Here is a 23,799-nt window from a genome sequence, read left to right on the forward strand (position 1 = left end):
GCAAATAGGACTCTTTTTTATATGCTATGCTATTAAATAGCCAAAAACATTATTATCATTATTATTATTATTATTTCGAAAAAAATCTAAAATAGTCTTTGATTTTTTAGTTAATATTTAAAGTCGTTCTTGAATTTCCACACTAATAGTCCCTCATGTTTGTGATATTGGTGCATTTTTAACCTCCCTTAAACTTTTGCCAATTTTTTTAACATTGATTGTATCCACAATTTATGTATGGAATACTTAATCGTCTTTTATGTATTTAATAGAAATAATAACTCGATGTGAGAGAAGGTGAGAAGAAGAAAATATTGTTCTGATTAGTATAAACACTATTGCAGCTAAAATCAAAAGGTTAATCACATTGATTTCACATGCAATAGTACAAAAAATAATTTTCTTGCAACGTCATATGTTAAGATGTTCTTAGTTTAGAAACAATAATATTTCTATTGAATAGAATAAGGTGTTCTTCTTCTCACCTTCTTTATAAACATATATAAATATGGCTGAACATTCCATACATAAAATTGTGGACCAAATCAACATTAAAAAATAGGCAAAAAATTGAAGAAGGACTAGAAGTGCACCAATATTGCAAACATGAGGGACTGTTAATGCTCCATGTGAAAATTCAAAGATGACTTTGAGCCTTAACCTAAAGATAACGAACTATTTTGGGCTTTTTCTCTTATTATTTCTATATACACTAAAGTTCATGAATTTTGATGTTATTAATAATTATGTGCCCTTTAGGATACCTATGTGATTAGATGCATTGTTTCTATGTTACTTTGGTGCATGTTGTGCGAAAGCATTTAGTTGGTATGATTCTAGAATTATCTATTTTCTTAGCATGTATACAAACCTTTTTTTGTAAAGCATTTCAATATAGTGAACTTTCCCCTTCCTCTTCCTCTTCCTCCTACATGTTGCAACATTGTTAGACTAATCTAAAACTCCACCTGTGTAAATTCACTCATATTTCAGGTCCCAAACCAAGACAGAGGAAGAAGGTTGCACTAGGCTAGCAGCCAACATACATACATGGTGTTGTTAAACTAGTTATAACTCACTGTGCAGGATACAAATTTGTATCTCCAGGGAAATTGCAGCATTTAGTTAGAAATCATGCTGGAGGTCTAGAAATATACATAAATCAATCTCGTCAAATATGTAAAGAGGCATTAGGAGACATCTAAATAAGAGAGAAAACAACACTGACGTAGAAATTTCACCAAATATATTTCCCATAATGGACTTGAAACCAAAAGTTCCAAGGGAGCATTGCCCGTTTAGAGTGCACAATGAGAGGAGCTCACAGGAGGGTGTTGGGAAGGGACAGTAAGAAAATACAAAACTACCTAGCCCAAAGAAGCCAAATAAAGGCTATACATTTGAAATCTGGACCAAAACTAACGACTTTTTAAGGTAATTTTTGTCCTCTACCAGGGCATCTCAAAAAATTTGAAGAACGGAATAGGATGACGCAGTGAAATGCAATCACCTGTTAAACTATCATCTCAACTCTCTGAGAATAGCTGGTTTTTTTTTCTTTTTTCTTTTTTCTTTTTTCTTTTTTCTTTTTTCTTTTTTCTTTTTTCTTTTTTCTTTTTTCTTTTTTCTTTTTTCTTTTTTCTTTTTTCTTTTTTCTTTTTTCTTTTTTCTTTTTTCTTTTTTCTTTTTTCTTTTTTCTTTTTTCTTTTTTCTTTTTTCTTTTTTCTTTTTTCTTTTTTCTTTTTTCTTTTTTCTTTTTTCTTTTTTCTTTTTTCTTTTTTCTTTTTTCTTTTTTCTTTTTTCTTTTTTCTTTTTTCTTTTTTCTTTTTTCTTTTTTCTTTTTTCTTTTTTCTTTTTTCTTTTTTCTTTTTTCTTTTTTCTTTTTTCTTTTTTCTTTTTTCTTTTTTCTTTTTTCTTTTTTCTTTTTTCTTTTTTCTTTTTTCTTTTTTCTTTTTTCTTTTTTCTTTTTTCTTTTTTCTTTTTTCTTTTTTCTTTTTTCTTTTTTCTTTTTTCTTTTTTCTTTTTTCTTTTTTCTTTTTTCTTTTTTCTTTTTTCTTTTTTCTTTTTTCTTTTTTCTTTTTTCAGAGCTGTACACTTGGTTCAAAATAACTAGCAACTCAATAAGGTCAATTCCTATCAATGAGCTCAGCAGGCAAGTTAAGATCGAAAAAGCTACCACCGGAATCCTTTCTTGTACGCTTCCTTGAGGAGCATCCACTCTCATCTGAAGTTCCACAACCTGATGGATGAACCAATTCTATGGAACCTCCTGCAAGATGTACAAGAAGCAGTACAATGTTCAAATACAACTCTTTTTTCTGGTTATAATGTACAACCTGCATTACCAAAACAAACAAAAAGAAATGAAAATAAAGGAAACAAACTTAGATAAACAGTCACTGTACATCCCAATCAAACCCTCCCCCCCCTTAAAAACAGAGGGAAGATGTATCCTGCAAAAGAGAATAAGGGAGAAGAGGGAACGTAGGCAAGAACAGAAGCATTTCTAAAGAAAATAGGCATTTCACATAACTTGCATTGATTTGATTCTCTACAAAATTAGTAGTGTAATATTGAACTGAGTAAGATCTAATAGAATTCTTATATGGAAGGTAAAAACTGTTGTATGGTGATGGTGACTGTTAATGTTTGGAACCATAGTTCTTAAAGTGTTTTTTGGTAACAAACTGATGAAGATGCTTTATGGATATGGATAAGAAAGTAAATAGTTCTCGAATGTAAAACGCAAATTTGTTTATGAGATTTAACACTACAATTTAGTACATGAGTTAATTTCATTGTGGACGACTGCAAGGATGAAATAAGAGGAGACGTTTTCAACACTGACAGTTCAGAATTATAATATTGAACTCATATGCTTGGTTGGGTGAAATTGCAACATAACCAGAAAACTTGTCTAGTACTTGATCAATCACAGGTCAACCAATTAAGTTACTAGAACAGTATATTATTTTTGCAAAATTGCAAATTACGACCTAGCTCTTGCCTGATGCTTAACAAATTCATCACATAAAATAATCAAAGACCATCATCAATAGTGCCAAGTTCTCTCATAGGTTTAGTTCCTGGAGATAGGGACCTTCTAGAGAATAGAAACGGTTTGGGACTTTGGGCAACAACCAATCACGACATCTCTCTCTCTCTCTCTCTCTTTCTCTCTCTCTCTCTCTCTCTCCTTTTTTTTTTAAAAAGTAAAATTTACGAATCATGGCATTTCTTTTAATTAAACATACTTCTCATATTAGCTTCAGCAATCTATAGCTTGAGACTAAGGCTACTTTTCCATTCTCTGACCACTCCAACTAGCACCCACTACCTTAAACAGCAGCAACATAGAATGTTGCCCCTCTCTAAGATAACAACTAAAGAAAGGCAACCTGCTTCCCTTTGACACAGTTTGCCAGTCCACCAGCTCAACTGAATGATGATGATGCAAAGCATTAAACTACTTAAAAGTAAAAAACATTCCTAAACAACTAATAGCATGTCTAAAACACTTAAATTAAAGCATTCCCACGCAAGTCAAAAACATACTACCGTTCTATGGTGTGGGGTAACCTTTTTTGGGGGAATAAGTTTGATGTGGTTAACTATGAGATGATGTAAAGTACTTCTATCACTTGCAAAAGCAATGAAAACTGTAAGGTAGACACAATAAACTACCACACCCCAGTAGGAAGAGATGACTGATCTACATAGGTACTCTGGCATGAGAGAGGATGGAAACTTCACCATTTGTCTGGTCATGGGATTTTTGACATGTAATGTTGTTGTTTGCTTTGGTGTTCCGGCCTCCATTAAGCTCTGTTGCTCTCTCAATGCCCTTTGACTGGTATGGAGCTATATTGTGACTACTGAACTGTAGAGCTCCCAATAAATCAGTCTCAATGCATTCATACCTGAAAATCAACATTAACATCAGTTTCTCACTAAAACTACCAATAACTTAGGACATCCAAATGTCTACTTACATTTTCTTACATAGTGTATCAGTTACCACAGAGAGATTCAAGACTTGCATCCTCATGTCCATAATCTCTGTCTCTTCAAAACCATCAAATGGATCCTCAAAAACTTTTGATAACTTTTCAACATTGGCCTCAAGCTGCTGTTGCTGGTCCTCAAATAAATGCTGTTTTATTTCCTTTTCCTCATTTGTCATTTCATCCTTAAATAAGTCATCACCAAACATATAAAATGCAAATGGGTATGAAAACGAGAGAGCCCGTCTTGATCTGAAAAGCCTATAAAGTCCATTTGTAACCCAACTAAAATCTCTCAATCTTGAATCCCTTGATTCCAAAATTGCTACCTTTTCTTTTATGGTCTCCCTCAGACGAGACTCCTGTGTAAAAGAATCCGTATGAGCTTTATAACGATTGTGATAATGCATGTAGCGATAGAGATCACGCTTAGCCCGTTCAGACTTCTTCTCCTGATCTTCTTTATAACGACCACAGCTGTGACCAGCGATACTTGACCAAGTATGATCTCGGCCAGTAGCTCCACCACATAGCCAACTACAGCACAAAGAAAAATGTAACAAGATCAACCAACTAAACTGAGAAAGAAGAAATTCCCTTTAGTGCTGGCATAAGTAATGTCAAACAACACTCAAACATATGAGAGAATGTAGAGAAATTTTTAAAGTTAGGAAACCCAAACTGTTGATTATTGGAACGAAATGGGTCAAACAACACTCAAACTTTTTTTTGAGATAAAGGTAACTAAAACAACACTCAAACTTAAAAGAGTGTGAATATGCGCGCCAGGCAAAAGAATTTGAACATCCAACTCAAAACTCTAAAGTTAAGGTGGAGTGAGTATAAAATCTTCATAAACCCCTTTGGAAGCCATTACACAGTCCATATAAAGACAATGATATAGCTCAACACAGTTCAAGTAAGACAATATAAGCATTGCAAGTTTAGCCAGTATAACAAAAATGAGGTTGAAGTGAGATTAGACAAGGTTGTACTGTTGTAGTGCCTAAAATGTATACAATTAAGGTACTTAGACTCCATTTTTAGGAATAATATCATGTTGAAATGAAGGATGCTAAGGGAGTACTATGTGATAAGAGAATACCTAGTGTAGAGAAAATCCTAGTAACAATTGTAAGACTAACAATGGAAATAGGTGTGCATATTGGCCACTAAATCAAGCCATACCCATAAGATAAATGTTATAGCAGTGCGAACAGACTAAGATATATGTGCAATCATTCAAGACTAGACAACAATAGAAATCATCACGTATGACATAGTGCAAGTAGAAACATACGGATGAATGAGATAAGATTGTTGAGATGATTAAGTCATGTCTTACACAAACATCCAAATGCACAAGCTCATAGCACTGACACCATGATCATTGGAGACATTAATATGGGAACAAAATAAACTTAAACTTACATGGAGGAAAAGCTGTCTCAAAAGGCATATAATTTCCTCATGCAGACTTAGTAAAGCATAGAACACAATGTAAACTAAGTATATATACAGGAGATACCAACTGATTGAGACTAATGTTTAGTTATTGTTGGTATACTTACATGTGCTGACATGAACCTTTTGGGTTTGGTTAGACATTGTTAGTGTTGAAATAAGTGTGAGGTCTAGAATTTCTAGTTTAAGAAACCTTAATTAAATACTGGGATGTTGTACCATGGTCTTTTGGGAAAATAAAGAGAAGATTCAACGCGTGGGATGTTGCCCCTCAGCCCTAATGTGGGTGATTTGGAAAGAGAGGAATATGAGAGCATTTGAAGGGGTTGAGAAAGGCATCGTACACTTGCATCTTATTGATGCCTTCTAATGAAATCTCCTTACTTCATCAAATAAAAAAGATGGCATCATACACTTGAGGATCAGCTTCGTTTTGGTGTCCCCGCCACTAACGCGTCGTTGTCAATGTTGTGTGGTACATCCACAACATTCCTACTTGTATAGATAAGTAGTTAACTTCCATAGAGAATCAAAATTAGGTTCCTACTTTTGGTATATTTCTGAAGTTCTTTTTCTCCCATCATCAACAAAATTAGTTACTTTATCCAAAAAAAAAAAGGAACCTCAACTAAAGAGAAGGCAGTGAGCCCTAGAAATCCAAATTCTTCCAAGCAAAGATCAATACAACTCAAGTTAAACTAGATATAAGTTGACTTCAAACTAGATTAAAATTTTGGATCGCCTCCAGGCTTTAGTCTAGTGGTAAGAGTGCAGTGCAACGCAGCGAGTGATGTGTGAGTTAAGAGCACGTCACGGGTTCAAACCTTGCCACAGATAAAAGTATGGTATTTAAGTGGAGAAGGACAGAGGAGTGGAGCCATTGTCCGCTGAGTTTCGGTCTGTGCACCACTAATCCTCAGGGATATCTCAGTTATAACAGAAAGTATTGCATCAAATCCGACCCTGATCCTAAAATTCCAAAAGGAGTCTCAATCTTTAAGGGTTTTCCAGTTTTTAAAGTACTAGGGTAAAACAAAAAGTTGTGCCATCAAGCCATGATCTCTGCAAATGGAGCACCAACGGTGTTGACATATATCCAGATTGTTTGTTCATCAATAACATCAGAATAAGCTTTCAGTTAAGAGAAATCTAGGTACAAAATAGACATCCAGAATAAACTCACCAAAATGCTTGCCCACAAATGCAGCTAACTAAGTTGCAACCTCCATTCTTCTCGACCGGTTTATGACACTTTGGACAAGGCTTAGTGTGAACTGTAATCCAATTAACAGTCTCTGATTCGTCTCGGCACTTCTTGATCCAAAGTTCCCACATCCAGCAAGAACAAGGCGAATGTGCTTCTGATAAGCAACTGAAACAGAACTGTAAACCACATGAACATTCTACTTCACAGAACTCATCGGTCTCTACCCGTATAGCATTCCCACAATGAGGGATACTTGGACACCATTTCACCATTTTATTGTCCTCAATGTATGATTCAAGGAGAAACCGATCAAATTTCTCTGCCAAATCAGGATGCCTTTTACTAACTAGCTTTCTGATAACAGCTTCATCGCAGATAGCAAAGCATTTATGAGCCATGCACCTTATTCTCTTACTCTGCCCCTCCTTTATTTTCACAATAAAATGCTCTGTCCAACCTAAACAAACAAAATAAGAATTAGTCTATCTCCAGCACAAAAATGAAAATAAGTAGGCAGAAAAGATTGCAATTTGATTAGCATGTAACAAAAAGGAGAACACTGGAACTACTTTAGTTAGACAGGTCTTAAAGAAACCAAATGTAGAAACCATTTGAAAATAAAAAGAACACACCTTTTGATATAGAAGCAAAAACCTTATAAATCTTAAAAACAACAGCATACCCAGTGTAGTCTCACAAAGTGGGGTCTGGGCGGGTAGAGTGTACGTGGACATTACCCCCACCTCAGAGGTAAAGAGGTTGTTTCCCATAGACCCTCTGCTCATAAATCTTAAAAACAGTCGCAACAAAATTGTATTTTATGCTACTTACTAATTAGAACCAGAAGGCCAAAAATTCAAGATTAACAAGTTTATAAGAAGTAGAATGAAATCTGGTGGAATCAATAAATAGGTGGTACTACTCAAAGAATTAGTTCTCACAGTCATTGCAGAAGCAGTGGCCACAGTCCATTTTCGTGACCTCACTCCCCGCTACCTCTTCCATGCATATGCCGCACATCATAGTCGAAGAAGACACAGACGAGTCAACATCAACTTCTTCTAGAATAGTTACCCCTGCTTCAGCAAATAAGCAAGTTTTTCCCTTTTCAACAAGAATCGCAAACAACCTCTCGACATCCCAACGGTAGTGAATGAGCAAGGTTCTTGCATGGTGTTCTCTTAGTGAGAGCAAGTCCATCACTCTCCGCAAATCTTCTCTCTAGCACAATCATGAAACATCTGAGATATTAAGACGAACAATACAATACAAACCTCAAGCGTCAAGAAAAACTTTTCAAGACTTCTTACCTGTGCCACCAAGAGAGACTCCCTTGTGATTACCTGTAAAACAAAGTGTAAATTTTCAAACAAAACCTATAATGTGAGGGCCAAAGAATATAAAAAAAGGGAGCCAACAACAATGGCGAAGCATTCAATTGAAATCCACAGAAAACCCACCTTAATTGAAGGTGGTAATTTCAAAGACACTTTCTTTACTACAGTTTAGACAAAGAAATTTGCAAAAAAAAAAGCTTAAAACCTATAAATAAAAAAGGCTGGTAAATACCCTAAACTTCAATCAATCAACTATGCCCTAATCCCAAACTAGCAAGATAATTACACAAATACTTACTGACCTAAAATCCTAAATGTTTGAAATTACAAATTACTACTCCTATCACATACATGATCATCAAAATTATAGGTTCAACACAAAACACGAAACAATTAAACTAAAAAATCAGTCATAAAGAAAAATTCTAGGGATTCTAAAGCACCTTGCAGGAATTTCCTGTGGAAGAGCCCCATTGAGAATCAGCCTCCTCATTCTCGAGTCCGTCGTAAGATTCTTGATCAGACGAATATATATCTTCGTCGCTGCTCCCGTAATCCTCCATTCACTTACCGCCGCTGCACAGATTAAAACCCCCCCAAAAAAATGTATGAATCAAAAAACAGATGGATCGAAGAGAGAATTCGAGCTTTCCAATCAGCTTATCACCGAAGATGATATAGAAAAACGGAGATTCCTTGAGTAAAGTTGTCGTTTTCCCGGCGAGGTATATCTCCGGCCGGCGAGAGGATATAGAGAAAAATATGTATGTTTCTGTGTTTTTTTTTAATTTTATGGGAAAAGGGCTTTACTTATTTTTAGCTTCTCCCGGAGCTGAGGCTGGGAATCCAAGTTAGAGTTGGAGTTGGGACAGTCATACGACGTCGTTGGAGAGGCTTACAAAGGAAGAATTTAACAGAACGACGCGTTTTGATGTGGAGAAGATTGTCAGTATCCCCCTTTGTTTAGTTAACGGTGACTTTGTTAAATTGGATTTTATAGTTCATAGTAGTAATTTTTTTAAAAAAACTATTATTTTATATTTATTTTTGGTAAAAAATTTAACTTTGAGATCAGTAATTTTAGAATTGTTTTTATATTATAAATTGTGGTAATTACTTTTCCATTTATAAAAATGGTCAGAAACCGTCCGTTGTCCGTTAACATATCTGCATCTAACTAGGTTATTTCAAAGAATTACAACGATTTGGTTATAATTTAATTATAATTTCATAATAAAATATGAGATTATTTTATATTTACTTTTAGTAAAAATATTAACTATAAAATTAGCAATTTTAGAATTGTTTTATGTTATAATTGTGGTAACTATTAGATGCGATCAGACGCAGACAACTGTCTGTCGATATACCTACATCTGGCGAGGTTATTTCAAAGTCTAAGCGGTGGTTCATAATAAAACATGGGATTATTTCATATTTACTTTTAGTAGAAACATAACAATTTGAGAATTGTTTTATCTTATAATTGTGGTAGTTACTTTAGTATTAGAAGCGACTAGACGCAGACAGTTGTTTGTCGATATACCTACATCTGGCGAGGTTATTTCAAAGTCTTAGCGGTGGTTTTGTTACAATTGAATTAGAATCTCATAATAAAATATGGGATTATTTCATATTTACTTCTAGTGGAAACATAACAATTTTAGAATTGTTTTATATTATAATTGTGGTAATTACTTTAGTATCAGAAGCGTCCAGAAGAAACTAGTCGCAGACAACTGTCTGTATCTGGCGAGGTTATTTCAAAGTCTTAGCGGTGGTTTGGTTACAATTGGATTCTATAGTTTATAGTAGCAGTTAAAAAACTAAAAAATAAAAAGCTATTGTCTTATATTTATTTTTGGTAAAAATATTAACTATAACATTAGCAATTTTAGAATTGTTTTATGTAATAATTGTGGTAATTACTTTACTATTAGAAGCGTCCAGACTCAGACAGTTGTATGTCAATATACCTACATCTAACAAGGTTATTTCAAAGTCTTAGCGGTGGTTTGGTTACAATTGAATTATAATTTCATAATAAAACGTGGGATTATTTCATATTTACTTTTAGTGGAAACGTAACAATTTTAGAATTGTTTTATATTATAATTGTGGTAATTACTTTAGTATTAGAAGCGTCCAGAAGTGACTAGACGCAGACAACTGTCTGTCGATATACCTACATCTGGCGAGGTTATTTCAAAGTCTTAGCGGTGGTTTGGTTACAATTGAATTATAATATCATAATGAAACGTGGGATTATTTCATATTTACTTTTAGTGGAATTATAACAATTTAAGATTTGTTTATATTATAATTGTGGTGATTGCTTTAGTATTAGAAGCAACCAGACGCAGAGTTGTTTGTCGATATGCCTGCATCTAACAATGTTATTTCAAAGCCTTAGCGGTGGTTTGCCTACAATTGAATTATAATTTCATAATAAAACATGAGATTATTTCATATTTAGTTTTAGTAGAAATATTAACTTTAAGATTAGCAATTTTAGAATTGTTTTATATAATTAGCAACTTAAAATATTTTAAAGACATACAAAATGTTTGGGTGACTTTTGAAATTCTATCATCACTGTCATATAAGTTGGGATTTAGGAAGTAACATATATTATTTAAAATGATGAAGTACTATAAATCACAATAATTAACAACATATAAATTTTAAAGACCATATAAATTTTTTAATTGATCTATGATGATGATGATGATGATGAGAGAATTAACTATATACACAATATAGGAAAATTCTTGAAATAATATCAAAAAATGGCTTCTCATTTAAAATGTCACAAAATCAACAATGACAAATCAAATACGTAAAGCATTATGAGGGTACAAATGATATCATTCCACATGCACTCAAAAAGATTTACAGTTGTGGCAATATCAGGATTGTTGGATGCAACAAGAAAAGTTAGAGATGGATTTCAACTAAATTTAAATTTTAACAAAAAGCAAAACACAATAGAATCATATTTTACTAAACCGTTTAATATATATTTGTACTTTCAAAAAATTATTAAATTATAATATTAATGGGAACATATATTTATATAGGAGTCTTTTGAAAATATATTATCTTATCGAAATGAGTGATTCTTTTTATTGGCCTAAATTAGAACCAGAAAAAATATTATCTTAGAAAGATTATTAATTTATCAAGTATTAATTCAGTAAAGTTTTACTGTATTTGCAAATCATGCGACCACTGTTAGACTAGAAGTTTTGTAGCCTCTAATGACTTGAAGGAATGAAATCGAGAAATAATTTAACTAGCAATTAGAACTAAGAAATTGAAGAACAATAACTATCCATTTTTTAATGGCCAAGAATATAAGCAAAGGAACATAACACAAACCTGTAATTTTGTGTTGAATAATAGGTAAAGAGGATAATACAACTTGAGTAGGACTGATAATCTGCTCCTTAATACATCAAGAACGACTTTTGCACCTCACTATATTTTATGCAACAACTTGCTATATTAAAACTTGTTACGATATCACAAAAGAAAATTTAAGTGGAGTAACATAGTATAATTAATTTCAACTATATTTTTTTGAAAAGAAATTTATCTACTTCCCATAGCTAATTTCTTATAGAAAGAAAAAGAACAATTGCTGCAGGTTTCCCATTATTGAATAGATAAAACTTAATTTTGGTTCTTCAGAATGATAGTCAGGTTTCCCATGATGACCTTATGGGTCTACATCCATCCCTAACTACTATTCACTTCCCGTTATTCTCCTGAATGGATGAGAAAGAGCGTATTCCTCCAAGTTCCAGCCCCAGTCAAATTACTCTTCATGAGATGGCAATAACAAGAAGCTGGAGTAGCTCAGTTGGTTAGAGCGTCTGGCTGTTAACCACAACCAGAATGTACAGCCAAATTGTTAAAAATGGATGGAAAAATTACTTTTTTTAAAATATAAAATCCCAGTCCTAAAACAAAAAACATAATAAAGCATTGGGTGGCGAGTCGCAATTTACATTTTACTTCTAGCTTTCCATCTCATCAATGTTGGTTCTGAATAAAAAGTCTTCACCCTCTAATTCGTCATGGTATAGAGATATTGATGGTATATGAGTTTTCTCCCTGTACTCCTCGCTCTCTAATGATCTTTGTCCCTGTATTAGTTTAGTACTTCAATTCAGTATCTAACTTTAAAACCCTTTAGGTAAGCCAACATCATATGGAGCGAGACAACTTTTCTGGACCTACAACTTACCTTTTTCAAGACGTAGAAGAAATAGTGGAATGTTTCTCCGAAAGTGTTCCACTCAATAGACCAGGTAAACTCAGGATCACTAAAGAACCGGCGCCTGAAGTGTGGCTGGCCAACAAAAGCAAAATGAAGCAATTTAGAGGCGTTTAGCAACAGAAGGGAGAAAAAAAACAGGCTTTGAGTAAGGGAATTGATAGAAAAGAGATAAGGTGTTGGTTACGTCCTGCTGCTCTTACTATTTACAAATAAAAACTAAAAAATAAAGCAGAAAAAGCTCTTAATACCTGGCCAAATGTGATGGATATAAATATGCCCTCAGGTTTCAGAACTCTGTGAATTTCATGAAGCATTTTCATCACCTTCTCCACTGTTGCAGGGTGTGGATTCCAGGGGTCACCACTGTCCACGAACAACACATCCTTCAATTTCAAACAATATAAATGAAGTTCAAAAACTTACATATAATTAACTGATCATTTGAAAAGGAAAAATGATTGGCAGTCTGCTGCACTAGGTAGTACATGCAAAATAAAACTTCTAATAATACCATTGTTCCTTTCTCTATAACCACATCAAAACATCCATCTTCAAAAGGCAGGTCTAGCATATCAGCTTCCAGCACTTTTATTTCTGTTGACATTGATAACATAAAACATCAACAGTGGAGCATCTCAACACCCTTAATTTGTCAGACATATTAACTTTTGTTATGTGTTAACCTTCTTTTATCCAATACAATTGAACTCTTTTACTTGGAATCACCAAATGCGAATACTATTATTTAAGTTTTTGTAGCCAGAAAATTTCTTAAACTCCGGATGGGATGATAATAAACAAATATTCTTATAAAACACAACTCTCTGTCATCTAATCTTAGTTTCAGAAAAATGTTGGCTAAGCTACCATAGAAATTCCTCGTCAAAACCTGTTTTTGACTTTGCACAGAACATTTCATAAGCATGAAAATTGTGAAGACACTATCTCAACCAGAAAAAGAATTATTACACAGAATGTTCAGGCAGCTTAGAGTCAAGGGTTGGACAAGCTTGTGTATAATGCAGCAATGCACATATGAGTTACCATCAACTTTCAAAAGTTACCTGATTCTTAGCATCTTCTTGCTCCTTTTTCTCTCTTAGAAGATATTATATTTACTCGAGAACTCCTCCTAACTTCTATATGCCATCATTGTTTAAGTTTATCTTTTTTTCTTTTAGGCATTAACGAATAATTTATCTAGAGTGGGCAAGCAATGAGAACCTAGGTTCAAACCTGAGACCTCAATCTTCATACAAAGGATCATCCATCACACTCCACTTAAGCTAACGAAAAATGTTTTAATTTTACAGTTCAATTGGTCAAAATAAACAATTTCCACAAAACCTTCTAAGAACAGTTGGAGAAAAGTTAGTCTATGGTGAGCCAGTTGTTGTTTGTGAACGAAATGCGGATTCAACATTAGGTTATGAGATTTCAGGGGATAAGAAGGATGGTGAACAAATTGTTCAGATAGGAAGTGTTGATGAGTGTGGAAGCACTGAGCATATAGATGTGATTAAGGTTGTAGATACGCTTAAACAAAATTTTCAGGTGGGTGATGGAGATTGTGTTGATATGGTAAATGAGTTAAAAACAAGAGAATGTGATAGGATTAAGCCGAAGAGGCGTATGGTTTCCTCACTTCGTGATTTTCCAAAGGATCTTAAGAGTTATGAAGTAGTTGACAAGAAATACCAAGAGCATTGCGTGGGGAAATCTGGTGATGTAGAAACAAATGATGAATGTCACGAACATTTGAAGGTTGATTTTATGTCTCAAGGAGGTTTAGCTGATCCCGTGGTAGGTGCATTCTCGAGTGGAGAAGAATTTGAGAAACAAGAGCCTGTGGTGGCGGTCAAACTAGTGGCAGTATTACAATCTGATGTAGATTTGGAGTTCCATGATGAGGCTATCAAGCATAAAGAAGCCATTGGCGAGTTTGAATGTGGGGAGTATGATAATAACAGTTTTCCAATGGTTGAAAATGTTCCAATTGTAGAGAATGCATTAGAAGATGCGGAAAATCCTCATTTGCTAAACAAGCTATGTTTGTTGGTTTGTTGGTGTACCCTTGTCGGTTTCCAAAAAGACGTAAAGTGTCTGCAGTTCGTGATTTTCCGGATGCATTTAAGATCTTGAAAGCACATAACAAGGCATCAGAGAAAACCTGAAACACAGAGAAGCTAACAAATTGGCCGGGGCAAACAAAACAACGTGTGATTCCCAAGATGATGTAGAACACATTGAAACTGAGATTGAGTCTCAAGAAAGCTCAGCTCCTACTGAGAAGGGCTTATCTCGCACTTTGAGGACACTACTCACTCCTAAGGAAGACGCTCTAAATTTTGGTGCAAATACTGTTCACAAACTGACAAGCGTAGCGCATGATGGTACTGGTGCAGATAAACAAGAACTGTCAAATTGTGGAGCTAATTCTACACCGTTAAGCACACAGAGTAGTTCAGAAGTTACGAACTCTAACAAGCGGATTGAAGGAAAGGAAATGGGAGTAAAATGCGTAAACAAAACTATTGTAGAGGATTCAATGGCTACACCAAGATGTCCCAGCATGCCAACCCAACGTTACCAATCAGACACTAAAACTAATCAAAGCAAAGGCAAAGGCAAAGTTCTAAAGAGAAAACAGAATAAAGGATCAGCGCCAATAACTGTTATTTTGGCATTGATGGCTCCTACTAGAGTAAACGCTACAACAACTAATGTGTAATCTTGGCACAGTTTTCTGATGGAGCGGAAGAGGTAAAAAAGCTAAAGGGAATTCATCAGTATCTTCGTATGGCATTCTTTGGCAATGAATAAAACGTTTGCCCATCAACAAATAAAAAAAATAAAATTGGTCAAAATAGAATAAAACCAAAGGAAAGTCCAAAGATCATTAGACCCTGATCAACTCATAAAGAAAATAGACTATCAGTTTGAGTAACGAAAATAAAGCAGAAAGGTAATGATCCTCTCCTTTCTTTCTCCTTCCTATTGGTAAGATGGAACTACATTACTAGTTGGTAACCTCCTCTGTTTGCCTTAACGTTAAGAGGAAAATAGTTAATCATGTCTGGCCCTCTGTATATAAAAAATATTCACATGTCAAATAGAATCATATTCTAAGGCAATCAAACAACAAAAAGACTAACCAATTTGTTCTATAACAGCCAAACATAAGCTAAGGCAACCAATCAAATAGCATAAATTTGAACAAGTAGAAATTCTCTCATACCTTTGTATCCCTTGTTTATCAATCTTTGTTTCATCTTCTCCACTGCAATGGGAGACAAATCAATGCAGGTCAATTCAGTAATGCCATCTCTATATAATTCTTCACACAACTGAGAATTTCCACATCCTAGCTCCAAAACCTGTCACCTCAGCTAAAACTAAGTTCCACTTCTACAATAAATACTCCCTTATTTTCAACGTCAAGACTTAGTAGATTGAATTAGACAGACAGAGAGAAACTTACAGAAGATTGAGGTTTAATGTGTTGAAGAACAATGTGACGGAAATGGGAGTAATCTTTGAACCATTCGTAGTGTTCCTCTTGAGCGAACCTCTTATCCCTGAGCATGTGAAAGGGAGATTAAAAGGAGAAAGCGAATTGGACTAAAGAACGAACATACTGCTACTTACTTACCAGTAGTTCCGATCAAGATATGCCAAAGCTGTAGAAGGAAGGACGTCGGGGTTTTCCGGCTCCGGCCGGTCCATGACGATGAAAATGGGGGCGCTTCCTTGATGAAAACCCTAAACCTTAATTCTCTAATTATTCATTTTAATTTTTTGGACAATCTGAGAGATTTATTTCCAACTTCTTAATCATATTACCCTTCCCTCTCATTATATATTGAAAATATGCGGAAGTGTAAGGATTTGCAGATTTTTAAAAAGGTTTTCAACAATACGAAATTGAACAAAATAATTGTGTTAAAAATTATTTATATTGTTTACGTCAAAGTATCTTTTTCACTTTAAAAATAAAATTATTATTTTAAATTTCATATAATCAAACACTCATTTATATAGCTTTTCGTCACGTGAACAAAAAATATACAGAAAAACCTCGTGAAATTATCAAATGTTATTATTTTATAGAGGTATTATTTATTTGATAAATTAATATTTATTAATTTAAAAAGTGTTTTGAGATTCAACCTTGTGATATTGGAAATATTGAAATAATAGGAGCTTTCAAGATGCATTACCGCAACATATTTTAGTATAGGACATTAGATGACTATGAAGTGGGACAAACAGATCAAGTAAAGATTAATGTTTTGGATGCTATCAATTTTGCAATCCCGATTTGGACAATAAATGTTCAACAAGAAACAATGTCAAATTGCTTTCAACACTGCAAAATTCGTTGGGGGATCGAAATCTCAAGGGATTTGAAACGTCATTTAAGAACTTGAGGTCATGATTAATGATCTTAGTTATCGCAATAAAATAGACGTCAATAACATGTTAGATGACCCAGATGAAAATGATACATGTTCAGAAGTCTAAAGCTTAGAAGAAATTGAGGATATCATCGGAAAAAACAATGTTGATAATGATATAATACCTTTGTAACAAGTGATGCGTAAGGACACACTTATAACATTTAAAACTCTTCACAATTTTATAGTGCAGTTTGAAAAGACAATACCAGAACTTTTGGATGCAATAACAAAAGTTAGAGTTGAACTTCAACTAGAATTAAACTTTAACAAAAAACAAAACACTATAGAATCATATTTTAATAAATTGTCTTAGATATATTTGTACTTTCAAAAGAAATATTAATTTATAATATTAATGGGATGATATATTTTATATAGGAATCTCTTGAAAATATATTATCTTATCAAAATGTGTGATTTTTTCATTGATCCTAATCGGGACTGGAGAAAAATATTAATCTTAGAGAGATTATTAATTTACCGAATATTAATTTAGTAAGGTTTTACGGTAGATAGTATAGGAAGGACAAAAAGTATGTAAACACGTGGCATCCATTGATTTCTTATTGAATGAACAACGACTTAGATCTCTCCGACAAGTTTGGATGTCACCACCGTGGATCTTGTCCCTACTTGAGTCCACAATAAGACTTGTACAACCATCAATTTTTTTCTTAAATAATTCCTCAATTTATAAAAATTCCACGTCTATATCCCCAATTCTTTTGTAGCCTCAAAATAAATAAATTTGTTTTGTTAAAAAATAAGAAAGCTCCAGATCACTGGAATGCGAAAGTTCCAACAACCGTATTGGAAAAAAAAAGAAAAAACACTAACAAGCAAATAAAAACGAAGATGCTTGATAACAAAATAATGAAGTTAAATTTATTTTTTTTTTTAAGAAGCTTATTCTCTAAAAAGTTTTTTTTTTTTTTTTTATTAATCAAATATAAAAAAAATTAAAAAAATTTCTGAAAAATGTTAAACACAGCCTAAATAAGGCAAAATGAATTAGTGAGAGAACCTAATATTATTGGACACTTCCTCTAACACAAAACACAATGTGTCAATATAGTCAATGCTGTTTAAGGAAGTCAATTTTTCTTTTGGTGGACTTATAATTTAAAATATTATTTTCTCCGTTTCTATTTTTATGTCATTATTTTAGGTTTTATGCTCTTTAAAAAATTAGGTAAGTTTATCTTTGTATCCTTATTTAAGGTTCTTTTGAAGTCAAATTTTCAATACAAACACAATTTAATTTACTTTGATTAACTAATTTGATCAATTACTTAGTTTTTTTTATATTGGACAAGTGTAAACTATCAAAGCTAATAAGTTTCAAATGATAAAATAGAAAATAGAAAGAAAACTATCAAAGCTAATAACTTTCTTAAAAATGAAGATGACTTTTCTAATAGAAGCAGGAAAACAAATTGGACATATAACTTCCAAGTTTATTGTTTCCTGCACCCATCCAATTCCCCCAACTTTGTATCTCCTTTTCTATCAGTGATTTGCTAAATAACATATATATATATAAATACTCGTGTAATAATATATTTCAGCTTATTTGCCAAACATTTTTTTAAAAAAAGGAACAAACTTAACCAATACAAATATTCCATCCCACTTCATATTAGGCTCGACAGTATCAAAATGCCGGTTTAGTTACGGGATCCTCTTCAAGCTTAAGGCCAAACTCCCTCTTATAACAACCTAAATAAAAATAGTAATTACCAATTAACTAAAAGACAAAAATTGAACCAAACGAGAAAAGCATGTGGTCATGTACTAGCTTGGCAGGGATAAATTGCGCTCACCATTTAGTTAACTTCACCTATTTTGCTACGCCAACGCACTTCGCTAACGTGCGCACTCTCCTTCTCTCTCGCTGCTCCCATGGCTATTCCTCTCCAATTCTCTAGTATATCCACTCGTACAGACCTCTCCTTGCCGGAGATTAGAACTTTCCGGTTGCCCAAACCTTTCTCCGTCGTCAGATGCTCCGCCGGCGAAGCTGTTCCTTCCTCGTCGGCCACTGCTGAGTCAGAGTTTGATGCTAAGGTTTTCCGGAAGAATTTGACCAGAAGTGCTAATTACAATCGTAAAGGTTTTGGACACAAAGAAGCTACTCTTGAACTCATGAATCGCGAGTATACCAGTAAGTTCTTGCCTCCTTCAATTTCAGTTACTTGAAATGCCTACTTTAGGTTCTGTTACCGATCATCAATTATTTGCGATTCAAAATTATACAAGGCTTGGACATGTGAATTTAGAGAACTTGTTTGGGTAAAAAGTCTTCCGATTTCTTTTCTTCAAGAAACAGTTTCTTGAATTGGATGATAAATAACATATTTTCTTCATTTGTTCTTATGAATTTCAGGTGATATCATCAAGAAATTGAAGGAGAATGGATTTGAGTATACTTGGGGAAACGTTACCGTAAAACTTGCAGAGTCCTATGGTTTTTGTTGGGGGGTTGAGCGTGCAGTTCAGATTGCTTATGAAGCGAGGAAACAGTTTCCAACAGAGAGGATTTGGATAACTAATGAAATTATTCACAACCCCACTGTGAATAAGGTTTCTGCTTATAATCCTTAGATGTGCATGCCCATTGCTCAAGATTTTCAGTTTTTCTTTATTGTAGGAGGAAGACTGTGAAATTGTATTCATCATATTGCTCCTTCTTCCCTCCTCTACAAATATCTTGGCAGTTTTAGAAATTACCTTCAATGTGCCTTGACTTTTAGGCTGTTAGTGGTTTCGTATATATACTAGTTGCTTACTCAGAATAAGTTGCAGCTAAGGATAGTAACTGCTGCTCTCATGCTTTAAGACATTGGCTTTCACTCTTATGTGAGACTAGTTACACGTAGAAGAGTAAAGACTTCTACTACTTTTTCAGATGCTGGGATCCTATAGATGATTTTTGAAATGTCCTTTTTCACATGTAGTTATTACTTCAAATCATGTATAGGTTTTCTCTGGTGCCCCATTCCTCTTCGATAGGTTTATTGTCTGTTTCCCTTCTTTTAGACATAAAAAGTCCTTGAATGGCATGAAAATTGAGAAGGAATATGTGAGAAGAAAGGATTTTTAGTTTACTTAATAGTATGCTGAAAAGCTAAAATAGTATAAAATTAAATTTCTGGTGCAGAATTTTTGAATGGGATATATAGCTGGTGAACATTCTTAATTTGAAGTATATTTCCGATACCACCGATGCCATCCTCTGCATTTTGTGCTTTTTGTACTTTCTTAGGCAGGCTATGTTCTAGTTGATGCCAGTTGTCTGTTTGTGTTCTATCTTATCTCATATAAATTCTGATAAATTACTTTGTCTGGATCAGAGGCTAGAGGATATGGATGTTAAGAACATTCCTCTTGAGGAAGGGAAGAAAAACTTTGATGTTGTTGACAAGGATGATGTTGTGGTTTTGCCTGCTTTTGGGGCTGCTGTTGATGAAATGTTGGTTTTGAGTGATAAAAACGTACAAATTGTTGATACAACCTGCCCGTGGGTGACTAAGGTTTGTGATACAGTTGCTAAAATGAATCGTTGGCCTCTATGTCCTTTGAACTATATTAGGGTTCCTCATAATTCTTAGTACAGGTTTGGAACACCGTTGAAAAGCACAAGAAGGGAGAATATACCTCCATTATCCATGGTAAATATGCTCATGAGGAAACTGTTGCGACTGCATCCTTTGCTGGGAAATACATCATTGTGAAGAACATGGCAGAGGTATTTCAACCTCACACCATAAGTGTTCTTTGCTTGAAATAATGAGTTGGAATCTCATCTTGCTTATTCTATGGAAATTTTTCCTTGATGCAGGCAACTTATGTCTGTGATTATATTCTTGGAGGTAAACTTGATGGTTCTAGCTCAACCAAAGAGGCATTTATGCAGGTGCTGCCTGAGTTGTCTATTTGACCTGCCGTCTACAGTTGCAGTACTTTGCATTAATACTGATATTTTCTGTGAATATTTTTCTGTATAGAAATTTAAATATGCAGTTTCTGAAGGGTTTGATCCGGATGTTGATCTTGTAAAAGCTGGTATTGCAAACCAAACTACGATGTTGAAGGGAGAAACAGAAGATATTGGTTAGATTATATTTAGAGTATCACTCCCTATTATAGAATTCCTCCAGACTGCAATCATGTAGTGATTTAGCTTCTTTTGATATACAGGGAAGTTGGTCGAGAGGACCATGATGCAAAAATATGGGGTGGAAAATGTTAACAACCACTTTGTAAGTTTCAACACTATATGCGATGCGACTCAAGTAAGTTCTCTTACATCCTTGTTTTCCCTAAATTTCACTGTACATACAGATGACGTGTTATATGCTTGTTTATTGCATCATCTGTTCCTTTCTTCCTCTTTGCCTTGAGACATTCTAGTTAACATAATAACATCTGACTTACAAATCGATTTTCTACATCTATCATTCTGTGTGATGCACATCCATTTTTGGTATTTATTTTCCTCCCATAGTACCAACCTCAATTTCTTCAGCAGTACTCCTTTCATATATCAATTTTAGATCTCAATTACCTAACTAATAATATATTTTATTAAAAGTGATGTAAAATATCGAAGAAGGTAAATTCAGCCTACTCTTTTATTTCCTAGCCCAAACTACCAAGTCTTCGTTCTTTCGGTTAACATCGATAATCATATTTCTTTGATTGGGGGCGGTTTGGGGAGTGGAGACAAGTGATCCCTGTTTAGGACAAGTGTTGGTCTTTTCTCTTTCTAAGATATTAGATAGTGGTTACCAACTGGTCTTCTCACCTCATGCTAACAGATGACCACAATGTTTGGGTGGATAATGCCTTCTCCTTAAAATGGTTAAGTTGGAAAATTTGTATTCTTCTCATTTAGATGGGATTAATTAATGGAAATTACGGTTATGAAAAAAAAGCCTGCATTGGTTTCCTTTTCTCCCCCCCATAATCTATGGCTTCCCTCTCCTTTGTACCTCTGATACTTAAGATTGCATTATCTATATGTGGATGTACTATGTGCACGCACCATGACATGTTCGTGCAAGGCATGATTAACTAGACATTAATAATACATCTCAAAGTTTCTCTTGCTTCTGGCACTAGAAGGGTGGATTTTTGGCCTGGTTTTCTAGAGTCATTTATTGTTATCTATTTCTTTCTTAAAAGAAGGGGAGCCTTGGAGCAACGGTAAAGTTGTTTCCGTGTGACCTATAGGTTAGAGGTTCGAGCCGTGGAAGCAGCCACTAATGCTTGCATTAGGGTAGGTTGTCTATATCACACCTCTTAGGGTGCGGCCCTTCCCCGGACGCTGCGTAAATGCGGGATGCTTTGTGCACCCGGCTGCCCTCTTTTATTTCTTTCTTAAAAGTCATCTGTTGTTATTTTTCTTTGGATTAAGAAAACACAGAATTTGTTGTATGAGGGTCTGGACATTGGATATATTATTTCTTACCAAACCATTATAGGACCTTCTGTATTTTCCTTTCTTGTGATGCTTTATATCATTATTTCTTGACCTATAACTTATCCCTACTTATAACAGGAGCGTCAAGATGCAATGTATAAGCTGGTCGAGCAAAAGCTGGATCTTATGTTAGTGATTGGTGGTTGGAACTCAAGCAACACTTCACATCTACAGGAGATTGCAGAGGAACGTGGAATTCCCTCATACTGGATTGACAGTGAGCAGAGAGTAGGTCCTGGAAACAAAATAAGTTACAAGTTAATGGTGAGCTGATTTACACCCTGTGATTTGCAACTAAATTTTAAGAGAGTATTTTGGTTCTTATACCCACCTTATTTTGACAGCATGGTGAGTTGGTTGAGAAAGAGAACTTCTTACCAGAGGGTCCTATTACAATTGGGGTGACATCTGGTGCATCCACCCCCGATAAGGTAGTTCTACTGAAGCTGCTAATATGGTTATTGTGCTTTTTATAATTATCCTTTTCCCTCTAGTTCTTATGTTACCAATCCAAGTTATATGTTTCCTTCTATGAAGCACTTTGATGTATTGGCTCTCTTTATCATAATGAGAATAATGGACTTCTGTAGGTTGTTGAAGATGTCCTTATCAAGCTGTTTGATATCAAGCGCGAAGAAGCCTTACAATTGGCCTAAACAAGATTGGAGCTCCAAGATAATAGGAGTGCTACAATTTGTTTCCACCCAAAAAAAATAATTGTAGGATATGCTGTATGTGCTAGCACAACTATGCTAAATAACATGTTCTTGTAGATGTATAACTCTAAGTTTTTTAATATTAATATGCCGCTGTCCAGCTCTCTGTAGTGATGTAAACCTTGCCTGCCGGTGAGTCCCTTTTTAGATACAGTAATATGAACTTCTTAGAATGAGAAGATTACTAGTCGATATAATTTTTATGAGTGCCTGTTTTCGTATACAAAATTTGATTGAAGTTTGAAATTTCTCTCCAATTTTTCTTAATACAAATGACGCAAAGTCGTGTTAGTAATTTATGCCTATTTCTTAAATATTTTGAGAGAAGATATTTTCGTTAGTCATCCCATAAGAAAAATGAATTAATCACCTGTTTGGACCAAGAGCCATTTGAAACACATTCATTTGATCAAAGTCTAATCCAAAAGTATATTGTATACTTAGCCAAAAAAAAATGGAGAAAAAGACACCTTCCCCCATTTTTTTTGTGGGAAAAGAATCTTAAGTATACTTGAAAAGTCTGCTGACTTGTCCTAAAATTGAGTATTAATGGTTTTATATCATATATTAAAATAAAATGCCACGTCATCACGAATCTTGCTGAGTCTCTGTTGGTCCACTCCATGTCTTCACTCTTATCTCAGCTTGAACTGCCTGCAATTATGTGATTGCTTAGTTTTACACTATCAATGCAGTTACATTGTCCCTTCAGATAGCTATTATTATTACAGTAAACTCGATGTTAATTACCTCTTTCTGCCAATTGGTTCGACCAATAATGACAAGTATGATGATTGTTTGAAGCAAGCTTCCACCAAGCATTGCATACCATACCCCTTGT

At 34.3% G+C, this 23,799-nt stretch overlaps 3 protein-coding genes across 4 annotated transcripts; 1 reads left to right on the forward strand and 2 right to left on the reverse strand.

Moving 5' to 3' along the window:
* Positions 1-2,036: 2,036 nt before the first annotated feature.
* On the reverse strand, positions 2,037-8,940 carry LOC102591652 (probable E3 ubiquitin-protein ligase ARI2). 2 transcript variants are annotated; one of them, XM_006365433.2, is made up of 7 exons: positions 8,456-8,940; positions 7,986-8,018; positions 7,617-7,896; positions 6,652-7,132; positions 3,993-4,541; positions 3,754-3,920; positions 2,037-2,269 (listed from the first exon to the last, which is right to left on the reverse strand). In XM_006365433.2, exons 1-7 carry the CDS (start codon positions 8,573-8,575, stop codon positions 2,127-2,129), a joined length of 1,773 nt encoding a protein of 590 aa, XP_006365495.1. In that variant the 5' UTR covers positions 8,576-8,940; the 3' UTR covers positions 2,037-2,126. The 2 variants fall into 2 exon arrangements, with proteins under 2 accessions (XP_006365495.1, XP_006365496.1); XM_006365434.2 differs by having other exon boundaries at positions 2,177-2,336.
* A 2,732-nt stretch (positions 8,941-11,672) lies between these two features.
* LOC102592212 (methyltransferase-like protein 13) lies at positions 11,673-16,222 on the reverse strand. Its single transcript, XM_006365435.2, has 7 exons — positions 15,950-16,222; positions 15,779-15,875; positions 15,536-15,674; positions 12,809-12,891; positions 12,546-12,680; positions 12,265-12,369; positions 11,673-12,163 (listed from the first exon to the last, which is right to left on the reverse strand). The coding sequence occupies exons 1-7, from the start codon at positions 16,021-16,023 to the stop codon at positions 12,035-12,037; spliced, it is 762 nt and encodes a 253-aa protein (XP_006365497.1). The 5' UTR covers positions 16,024-16,222; the 3' UTR covers positions 11,673-12,034.
* A 2,401-nt stretch (positions 16,223-18,623) lies between these two features.
* Positions 18,624-23,069, forward strand: LOC102592556 (4-hydroxy-3-methylbut-2-enyl diphosphate reductase, chloroplastic-like). Its single transcript, NM_001287970.1, is given in 13 exon segments — positions 18,624-18,921; positions 19,144-19,275; positions 19,278-19,281; positions 19,284-19,297; positions 19,300-19,340; positions 20,111-20,290; positions 20,374-20,505; positions 20,599-20,673; positions 20,765-20,870; positions 20,958-21,052; positions 22,321-22,506; positions 22,587-22,673; positions 22,833-23,069. Coding segments are annotated over 13 exon segments (1,380 nt in total). The 5' UTR covers positions 18,624-18,659; the 3' UTR covers positions 22,899-23,069.
* Positions 23,070-23,799: the final 730 nt, after the last annotated feature.

Source organism: Solanum tuberosum, unplaced genomic scaffold, assembly GCF_000226075.1.
Source record: "Solanum tuberosum cultivar DM 1-3 516 R44 unplaced genomic scaffold, SolTub_3.0 scf00555, whole genome shotgun sequence".
NCBI lineage: Eukaryota > Viridiplantae > Streptophyta > Magnoliopsida > Solanales > Solanaceae > Solanum > Solanum tuberosum.